Source organism: Haliaeetus leucocephalus, unplaced genomic scaffold, assembly GCF_000737465.1.
Source record: "Haliaeetus leucocephalus isolate CR32 unplaced genomic scaffold, Haliaeetus_leucocephalus-4.0 Scaffold526, whole genome shotgun sequence".
In the NCBI taxonomy this organism is placed as follows: Eukaryota; Metazoa; Chordata; class Aves; order Accipitriformes; family Accipitridae; genus Haliaeetus; species Haliaeetus leucocephalus.
Window position 1 is genome coordinate 3920750 of NW_010972962.1, and position 10927 is coordinate 3931676.

The window sequence follows — 10927 nt, forward strand, 5'->3', positions numbered from 1 at the left end:
AAGCATGGGCTACTGAGCATAAAATATTTTTATCACCAGAGGTAACACAGCTGTCAGTTCCTGGAGAACTTAATTATTCTCTGCTATTCTCCAAGTCTTGCTGTCCTTACAAACTTCTTTTTCAGTGACTTAATCTCCCATCCTGAAATACCAACATTGACTGAAACCTGAGATCACAGTACAAGCAGCTCTTTCCTTTCCTATGAAACAATAATAAGGCTTTGATATAACTCGACTGGAAAAAAAATCAGAATGTTTTTAGTAAAAGATTGAATGGGAATTTTATGTTCTGTTATCAACTGTTTTCCTGATTTACATAGAAGGTGGCTTCTGCACAGTTCTGGGAGAGATGGGTCTTTACAGAGGCCAGTGAATCCATGCTTATCCAGAGCCTGGGTGACCAAGAGTGAATACTCAATGTTCATAGACAGAGGAGGATCTATCAAATTAGAGGATACTTTCTGTGAAGACTTGTGGGAAACTTGCAGTTCAAGGCTATGATATTACAAGGGAAAGGGGTTTATTGGCTTCTCTCTTTTCCACCCACACAGCAAAGGAAATGTGTGTGTCTGTATCTACATAAAGAGATATGTGCGTGCACTGAAAATAATACGCAGCTGAGCTATGACAGTGACCTGTTTCACCAAAAATTATAGTTAAACACCCGATGAGTTCTGAGAGAAGGTTTTAAGAGGATCACCATCTCAAAAAGATTACAGTAATGTAGCTGAATCAATTGTCTGGTTTGAGATCTACAGGTTGAACTTAAACAAAAGTGTACCAATCTGTTTATTTCACTACCAGGCCAGCTGAAGTGGTCTGAAACTTTCAAGAGTTGCCTATTTTATTATTCATGTAGTTATCTTTATTGCACAATAAGATAGTTTGACAAATGAAAGTCCAAAAACTGTTATAATTGACACTACAATATTGATGCACTATGCTGTGTACAGTGATGCTAACATTACAGAATAAATCCACTTTAAATGCTCCAAGGTGATAAGCCCTTTGTCCTACCATCAGAGGTACAAATACTTAATAATATACCAGCATTTGGAAAAGTTCCACTGCCACCTGCTTATGTAAAATGAGCTGTGTATGACAGAAACAGGCTCCCAGTATGTTATAATAATTACATTATTTGCTTTTACTGTTTTGGAAACCAGCAGCATCCTCCCACTAAGGAATGTGGAGCATAGCCCACAAAGTATTTGTCCTGTCCTATCTCTAACATTGTTTAAGTTGGGGGAGGGAAGGAAGGAAAAGCTTAACTTTCTCCAACTGTTCATACACTCCTGCAAGACAACACATGCAAAGCTACAACCATACGTTAAAATTTTGTCTTTAAGCCTGTTTATATTGATTTCTAGAACACATAAAGCAACCAATTTAAAAATCATTTTCTCCGAGAAATTTGATCTGAGTAATGAACCCTATATGATCACAGAATTAAAGCAAGTGCAAAGAGATACGTGCAGGAGGTCCTTCAGAGAAGTGTCATGAGTCCCATGAGTTGCGGTTCATTTACTTTTGGTTTCTTGGTTGTGAGGCCATGTACAGTGCTACTAGACAGTAGATTGTCCCGCCTATTGTTAGAGCCATAGTGGTCCGATAAAGCAGCTTATCTGGAACTCCTCGTTTCAGGTGTACTGGCAGTCCATCTGCTTTCTGTGGGAAGAATTTAAAAAGAAAACAAACAAAAAAAATGAACACCCATCTCAAGGCCATAAGGAACAAGCTACCTCAGGTAAATAAAGAGACTTCTGTGAGGAAAACCTCCTGACAAATAGGCTATCTGCAATCAAGTGTATTATGTGTTTTTCATTTAGCAAGACAAATGCAAAGGCAAGTTAATTTTATTAGCCAAAGCTGTTAAGTGCAGGCAGAAAGACTACATCTTGTAATATTTCTAAAGAGGACCTGGATGGGAAAAGTGTCACTAACAAAAGAATGTGAAAAGGTAGGTATAAAAAATTATTCACCAAGTCAGACTGACACATTCCAAATGCAAGTGGCATGTAAGAGAGAAAAGGAACATTATATAAAGCACATTCTTCATGTTCTTTAAAAAATCCTTAACTGATTTGTTTTATGAAAAGTCCTAGTATGTTTAGAAATTGCATGGCTAACAAACTGGCTTTGAAAACTTTACTGTGCTCTTCTTATACTGCATTATAAACAGCTTCAATAATATTCAAATTATTATACGCAAAACAGTAATAATCTGCTTTGCTCCTCCAGATCTGCTTTAAGGCATATGCTTGGATTCCCAGATAGAAAGTGCTTCCAATAGTCAAATAATACAATAAGCATCATCTGAAGCCAGCAAAAAGACAACGTTACTAGACTTTCCACTTTCTGTATTTATCTCCCATACAAGGCATATAAACCTTGTAGTATAGTACAAATATACAGGTTATACTGTACTTGACACTTTCTTAACCAGACTTCACAAAATTTTGGTGTTGTAGAATGACAAAAGTAGTTAGCCACATTAAAATAAGGAAAGATATGTCCCACTCTGCAGTTTTCTTTAAGTTACTCCCAAAGTTGTCGTTACCTGAAAAAGTTTCTGTAGGTCTGGCACCTTGTTTTTACTCAAGAAAGAATCAGTTGCTGGTAAATCTGAAGCAAGTTTAGTTGTTGTCCCAAAAATCAGAGCTGGGGATTCAGTGGAAACTATTGGTTTGAGTCCCTGCATAAATAAAGATTAAAATATCAAGGTATATAAGACTTGCAAATGTACCAATTGTCACGTTAGGCAGACACACTGCCAGACATTACAAGGATACATTACAAAGAATATTTATCTGGTATGAAGAGCTGTGATAATGAGCTAAAGATACATTGTTGGCCCACTCATTTCTCAGCTACAACTTTGGGTCAGGGCTTAGCAAAGAGAATAGAAGTCTCCTTTCTGATGTCTTCATGACATAAATTTATAATTTATGCTATCGTAAGTCTTTCTGTGCTGGTACTTGGTCCAAATTGCTGCTTATTTTTTGCACATAGTCAGACTATCTAGGGCTCTATCTGAGTAGTAGGATTAGAAGCAGGGAATCCCTGATGCTTGGGTCAAACAGAGTGAGGAGACTTCAATGAACTCTTCCTCCTGAATGCTGCAAGCAATAGCCATAAATAACTGGGCCTTAAATAATTTAGATGTATAGTTTGAGGAGGAAAAAAAAGGGGGGAGTTAGGACCACTTGTTTCATACAAAAGTAGTAAGTGGTACTCAAGGACACTCCAGAAGCCCTGACATGGTGGATATTTTATGCAGGTGTAAGTACACCCTATAATGCACATGCTGCTGCAACTTTCCACACCTCAGTGTACTCCCATGAGCAGCATAATAATTTCCTTTTGGTTCTGACGGTTGTACTCTACATTTGCCATGATTAAAAACTACATAATCCAGTTCTACGGATAAGATTAAGTGCACAAAGTCACAGCCATTATGAGGTGGCCTCCTTGCCGTTATTGTTATAGTTAGATTTAACAGTTACGCCTGGACACATGGCAGTGATGTCTACGTTATGGCTCCTGAAACAGCTGTAATTTTTTTTTTTTCTAACTTGCCAGAGAAATTAAAAGCATTGTACAAGTAGGTTAATGCAACAGGTTTTCATTACAAACAGAAGCAGCATGGGTCAAGTTAAGGCTGCACTGAAATTCTAATTTCTGTTCGAAGGACTAGTTGATGCATTTTGTATTTAAGAGAACTGCCTGAACAGTATTTGGAGCTGGAAGCAGACTGGCACTCCTTTTATGCCTGCCACAGACCAGGCATGTTTTTTCCATATGCAAATTCTCTAAATTCTCTGCTACAATAGGCATCTTCAACAGAAAGATCAGATTTCTCAACATCCCAAAATAGCCTATGGAACGGTCATCAGGTCTCCATCCTGAAGACATGGTTACAGCTTCCCACCTTTCTAGTGCTTGAATGAATATTAGAATCCCTTTGTGACCTTAGTTATAGTTTGAAAGACAGCAGCCAAAACTGGATTCTCTGACACATTCAGTAACTAGTGCCCTCCTACTGAACAGGCTTGTGTAGAAGTTCTGAACTTGTATTTAAGACTAAGCGGTTCTGGTCACACCAGTAAGAAGGAAGCATCTAAGAAACTATTATTAGCCAGGGGAAGTTATTGGCTATATATTCAAGGCTAAGTACCATCTACATCAAAATACTTGAAGCAAGCAATTTTGGACCACTATTTTTGTCTGTAAGAACTTTAAGTACTTTATTAGATTTGTCTTTAAAAGGTTGGTGATTTGATAGAAAGAACTATAGAACATATGTCTATACCAAACATGCAGGTGGCTTTTTCTCCAAAACTTTTCTTGCTGCCTTGATTGTTAGTATCTCAGCAATGTGCATCTTTCATCCTCCTTTAAATTTCCACTTCTGAATCTCGCTTTTGCCTTCCTGAGGGCTCAACTTTTTCAGGAGCAGACTTTGAGATCACTTCAACAGCTACTCTAGATCATTGCAATTCCTGCTTGTTGTGATGTGTCTACTTTATTTCATGAACTATCTGTAGTGTATAAAAACTGTAAGTACTGAGAATTGGAGTAAGCTGCAAACTACTTCCAACAGTTCCATGATAAAGATATTTTCATCATTCCTAAACTCACAGATAGGGGGCTTAAAAATGTGATTAGCAACCCCTACCATTTGTTATTAGCGCTAGAACTCCTGCCTCTACAGGATACCACCTAGATGCAAGACACACTCTACAGATTACTATTAGAATAATGAAATCAGTCATGTTAACAACTGTAAGTTATTGCATACTTTTTTAGGCTTTACAAATACATTCCTGTTCAGATAGTTGTAAGGTCCCCTCCTGTTGTAGCAACAGGAGATTCCAACCTGACTCAAGTGACTAACTTCATCATTAAATCAAATTAAGCCATTTCAGAAAACTCATACAAGCATCAGTGTACTGTTGTAAATGACTTCCAAAACAGCATAGCACCACTTAAAAGCATCACATAGCAATTTCAGTAAAAATCATTGATATGGTTCATTGGCTTCAGGAAAGAGTACAACAAAACACATGCTGCAGAAGAGAGACAGTTCAGTTTACCTAACACAGACTGCATTAATCAGGGTCCCTCGCCCCAACATAAAATTCCACTTGAATTCTATCCATGAATTGTGCATCTTGTGGTCAGCTCCAACCAAGCTCAGCTAAATTAGTGCAGCCATGTGGCTGTTCCAACTGGGTACGTGTCTATGTTCATTGAGAGAAAGTGGCAAGTTCTTTATCTCACACACAGCTGCTTGCTAAGCTTAGCATGGCTAGAGAGAAATCCTCAGTATTACACGTAAGAATTTCATACAGATCATTTTTTAAGTAAGTAATAAAGACACCTGAGATGACCCTTAATTGTCACTTGTATTGAATATGACTAAAACTGCAGGCTTAATAACATTAGTGTCTCACTGTACTCAAGATAGTACTAAGGAATGAATGCCTCTACACATTTGACCTATGATTCGTAAGAAAATGTTTCATATTGATAATTCCTCTTCTGATATTTAGGTGTTAATCTTTAATTTCTAATCATGTTAACAAATTGGAATTTGTTCCAATTCTTGGACAAAGTACATCCCTTGTACTCGTGCAGAAGAGTCAACACCAGCTGATTTCATCAGCGCACTACAGCAATGACTTTGTCAAATGCTGCAGTCCTCAATGAAAGGTCAGGACATGTAGCTAATCCAAAACAACAAACAAAATTCTCTGCCTACCCCTCTGTAAAGTGTGTCTGTTTTCCTGTCAGAGGTCTGAAGGTCTTAGGACCCAATCTATCTGTTGGTTGGCCAACATGCTCAAAGTTAAAACAAACTTATGCCTTGCTAGCATGAATTCCCAAGATAGATTTACATTTTCCTGACAGCACAGAACAGTTAAGGATTTGGAGCACAATTTAATGGAGATAGCACCACACTTAAGTTTTTAAATGTTAGGGGAACTGCTCAAACAGATCAGAGAATGATAAAGTAGAGAAAACTGAGGTAAGGGCCAAAATGAAATGGGGAAACAGGAAAGAAGGTTAAGCTGAGAATTATTATTTCAGAACATGTATTGAAGTAACACTGCTGAACCTAGACACTTCTAACATAAATAGCAGGTCCTTCATAGTAGAACATACCTCACTGTATGAGGTTAAATATATTTGTTACCACTAAACACAAGGATCCTTTTAAGTAGGATCACTGGATGCTTTGTTTGTACTGGGATGACACACTTAAGTAAAAGTGATTTTGTATACATTTTAAGTATCACCTACAGCATAAAAGGTTAACTGTTATAGTTTCTCAATGAACTCCAAACAATTCATAACAGCTAAAATCAAAAGATCTGTGGCTTGTGGGGGTTTTACATAGCTACAAGCAAAATAAGTTGTATCAAGTGAATATATGATGGCATGACTAAATTTCTACTAGGATCATGGCCAGCCTTGAAGAACTAGGGAAAGTTCATGTAGTCATCCTCACCTGACAGCATTTGGAACTGGTCCCACTGTTTGTACTTCAAACATAAGCCAACTCTTTGAATTTATAGGTTTTATTGTATTTGTAATGGTTATGGCAGTCATTACCCTCTTAAATATGAGTAGTAGTTTTTAACCTATTTGACTCCTCACCTGCACTAGCTGACAAAGTTCCTGTTTATTCAAACAGGCTAAATTGTTCATACTACTTTACATAACTTCATTAAATGCAAAATTAAGTCTTCTAAGAATGCTAAGACTGAGATGGAAAGAACAATATAGGTTTCAAACCAAGAGATTTTTTTTGTTAGTACAAGCTGTTAGTTATGTTACTGTCAGCAAAACAATTTCTGAAATACATTTTGACTGATATTTTGCAAGCCCACAATAAGCCTAAACCTGCATCAGAACAATACTCCATTGGGAAGCATCAGAATGTAACAGTGCAGAATAGAGTGAATTATTAAACTGCATATTTGACCAAGAAGAATTTGAATCACAGGATGTCTTCATTTTTCCAGAAAAATCAAGATAAACAGAAGCATAAAAAGCAAACCATTTTACATACTGAGCTACGTTTTTTTTGCAGCAATGAAATCAATAGGAAAAAGTTTACTTTGTTTTGGACTTAACATCTACTTACTCACATGATTCTTTTCATATTTTAATCTCTATTTATTGCAAACAATTTTATCAGACTGATGCATCTGAATGTGTCACCTGGGAGTAGAGCCAAACTAAAAAAAAAAAAAAAAAAAGAACCAAAAAGCTGTCCTAAGAACATTACAAAAAGTGAGAGAAGGTAACTTTTAAAAATGTAGCTATTCTATTGCATAGCACATTTGTGTACCACAGTTGAGGACTAAGCCATGTGAATCGCGAGCCAGATACAAAAGACAGCGTTTCTTTCATCAATATGAAAAAACCCACATTTATAAAGCAAGAAAATATTTGTAAGACTTATGTGAAATGCTCCTGCTTGGATACAACCTCATCTTTTCAATTATATTCTCTCAAAAATTAGGTTTTAACATTTCAGTGATGACACTGAAATGAAATATAATGCCTGATGATGACCTAAAAAGAAATCACTACAATATTTTAGAAGAAAAGTATTTCTACTCCTTGGACATTCTCTTCCCTGCCTTGGAGAGCACAGAAGTGAGATCTATCTAGACTTTTTTTTTTTTCCTTCCTCCTATCTGCAATGATACCTGTATGTGAAGCTAGTTTTGCACAAACCCTGTAGGAACCAATTTTGATACATGACACTATAGCATTTTAATCTAGAAGATGTCAAGAATTCAGAATTTATCGTGTCTTTCTGTATCTAATGCAATGATATTCATACATATCTAATATTAACAGAACAGAATGTGGGATAACAGAGAATTCTGTATTCCCATCTTATCTTGCTTCTGCCTTTTTAATCCCTAAAAAATAAAGATTTACTTAAAATGGGATGATTGTTATAATGTAATGGAGCCTGCTGAATAGAAAGGTAAGCAATACTCCGCAACCTGGGCTCCAGAAGCCAAGAGTGTTGCCTTTAGGACAACTTTACTCCAGCTGGTTATCAGAGCTTCCTGTATTTCTGTGGTGGGGCTTTTCTCTTAGGATCCCAAAAAGGATGCATTACTTGCAGAAAACCAGTCACAATGACCTAGAGACTAATACATCATGTTCTAAGCTATACTCTTCCAGAAATGAGATACTTTACTGCTTGGGCTTGAAGACATTCCCCCCACCGCCCCCAATGGTAACCCTAGCCTTTGCTTTCCTCTACACAATGAAGTGTCAATTAACATTTATTCTTTGACTGTAACTTTGTGTGGAAGAGGTAGGACGTGCCCCCAACACTGCAACAGTGGCAAGAGTGTTTTCTAGCATGGGTGCCTCTTGGACATACTCTTAATGAATAGACATACTTTCAGACTAGAACATGTTATTTATGCCACTGTTACCCCTGTGCCCTGCAGCCCCCTCTCCCCCCAGGAGCTACCCAGGAAGCCTTCCAAAGAGTGATGGGGAGAGAGGAGGATAAAAATCTTCTTGGGACAGGAATTGCCATATCCGAAAGTCACTGGTACCTCAATGTTTACTTAAGATCATAGAGTAATCCAGGATGGAAGGGCCCTCTAGCGCTCTTTAGTCCAAACTGAGATGAGACCAGGTTGCTGTGGGTTTTTCTGGTCTGGCCTGGCCTTGAAAGCCTCCAAGGATGGAGGCTGCACAACCTCCCTGGGTGGGTACCCACTCCACTGCCTGACTCTTTTCACCATGACAATGTCCTTCCTTATATCCAGTTTGAACCTCTCTTGTTGCAGCTCATGCCTGTTGTCTTTTGCCCTCTCACCATGCAGCATTGTGCAGAGCCAGGCTCCATTGTCTTGATAACCTCCCTGTAGGTGCTGGCTGGCTGGTCTTAGGCCTCCACCTGCCTCTGTCTCCCTACACCTTCTCTTCTGCAGATAGAACAAGCCCCGTTTTCTCATCCTCTCGTCACAGGGCAAGTTCTCCAGCCTCTCTGACAATCTTGGTGACCTCTGCTGAACTTGCTCCAGTTGATCAAGAGCATTCCCATACTGGGGGGCCTGCAACTGAATGTGGTACCTAGATGTGACCCAATGAGTGCTGAGTAGAGGGAGATCATCACTTTCCTTAAGCTACTGGCTATGCATATGGTGATACAGCCCAGGATGCTGTTGACCTCTTTTACAGGCAGGACACACTGCTGGCTCTCACCCAGCTTGTTGTCTGCCAGTAGCTCTGGGGTCTCTACCACAGAGCTGCTCCCACCAGCCTGTCAGTTCCTAGCTTGTATCCCTGCTGGGGGCTTTTCCTTCCCATATGCACAACTTTGTCTTTTTTCCCCACATAGAAATTCATAGTGTTCCTGTCAGCTCATTCCTCCACTCTAGATAGGTCCCTCTGAACAGCAGCTCTACTTCGAATGTTTTGGAGCCACTGCCTTGATGTCTTCTGTAACCTTTACAAGAGTGCACTCTATTGCCTACTCCAGGTAATTGATAAAGTCCTGCACTAACCTACAGCATTCCACCTGTTAATGAGCCTCTGGGCAGAGTATGATCCGTTAACCACCATGCTAAGCCCAACCATCCAGTTCTCTTAACCTTTCTAACTGTCTATCCATCTAAACTATAACATCTTAATGCAAAAAAAAAAAAGAATTAAAAGCTTTGTAGTTGGTCTGGGCCCCTTGAAACAATTTGAGATTTTACATAAGTTTAATACAATATTCTTGCTTGCAGAAGATGACTGGATTTTCCAAGTAAAACTTGCATGGTCAAGGATATTCAGGAAAGCAGGTTGCTAACAGAATTAGGCTAAGAAAGAATGAAATAGAGTTATTTGTGTATCACAACAATACACATTAGTCTACAAGAATCAAGTATCTTTCAGTTACCTTTTATTAATGAGTTTCTCAGAAAAGAGACAAACCATAACTTTGATTTCACTTCTGCATGTACATACGTATCTACTTTTTTTTTTTTTTCCTTAAAAAAGCCAAGACATATCAGATGTGTTTTCTCCCTGGAGGCAGTTCTTTGGAAGGTTAACTTTTAAAAAGTCATTCTTCCAATCCTTAACCTCAAAGTTGTTGGGGGGGGGGGGGCGTTTATTACTGAGCTGTAAGAACTTAAGTTTTTGAAAGTTTACTCAGAAACTTGAACACGGTATAGCAACCATGCTGCATTTGTCCCATGACAAAATCACATTACAAACCTTCCCAGAACTACTTAGGAATCTATGTTGACACACATAAAAGCAAAGAAGTTCTGTGATTTCTTTTCACCAATATGCAACAATTGCCAATGTAATCAGGATCCATTCTCCTCTCCCTCAGCTCCCCTCCACTCCCGCAGAATTAAACAAGTATTAAACAAGTACTTTATGAAGTATGGAAAGTATAAGCCTATTTAATGCAACCTTTAACCTGTATATGCTTAGTAAACACATCAGCATCATACAGAGGAAAGGCTGTTTCTCATTTTGCTTTAAACAAACTTCTACAGATGTATGTCCTCTCTGAAAAGGGTTTTAATGCTCTCAGTAAGTAGTTTTTCTGCATGCCCAGACAGGAGGGGGACTACCTGCAGTGCTGTCCGGATTTGCCAGCTGCGATTTTAAAACGCCACCCACCACGGTTCTAGCTCAAGCGCAGTCCTACGTGATCAAAGCGTGTTAATTTCATGCTGTGACACTCAACGCATCCCAGAAGTGAATCAAGAGGTGCACCGCAGAACGAAGCCTCTCGTCTTGCCCAAGGTCACACGGCAGGCCGGGCCCACTAGGCGCGCCGCGGAAGATCCCTCCCCGCCAAATAAACGCCGCCAGGCCCCGACGGCCCCGCCAGGCGACCGCCAGAGCAGCAGCCGAACGCCCTCCGCCCGGC

The 10927-nt window shown here is 39.1% G+C and overlaps 1 protein-coding gene across 1 annotated transcript; it reads right to left on the reverse strand.

Moving 5' to 3' along the window:
* Nucleotides 1-868: 868 nt before the first annotated feature.
* LOC104837379 (cytochrome c oxidase subunit 7A-related protein, mitochondrial) lies at nucleotides 869-9674 on the reverse strand. Its single transcript, XM_010576459.1, has 3 exons — nucleotides 4313-9674; nucleotides 2561-2695; nucleotides 869-1668 (listed from the first exon to the last, which is right to left on the reverse strand). The coding sequence occupies exons 1-3, from the start codon at nucleotides 4382-4384 to the stop codon at nucleotides 1525-1527; spliced, it is 351 nt and encodes a 116-aa protein (XP_010574761.1). The 5' UTR covers nucleotides 4385-9674; the 3' UTR covers nucleotides 869-1524.
* Nucleotides 9675-10927: the final 1253 nt, after the last annotated feature.

Coding starts and splice junctions, on each gene's coding strand:
- LOC104837379 (XM_010576459.1), bottom strand. CDS start 4,384: ATGCACATTGCTGAGATACTAACAATCAAGGCAGCAAGAAAAGTTTTG. Junction 2,696..4,312: donor AAAAGCCACCTGCATGTTTG/GTATAGACATAT, acceptor TTATTTATGCAG/GGACTCAAACCAATAGTTTC. Junction 1,669..2,560: donor ACCTACAGAAACTTTTTCAG/GTAACGACAACT, acceptor TTCTTCCCACAG/AAAGCAGATGGACTGCCAGT.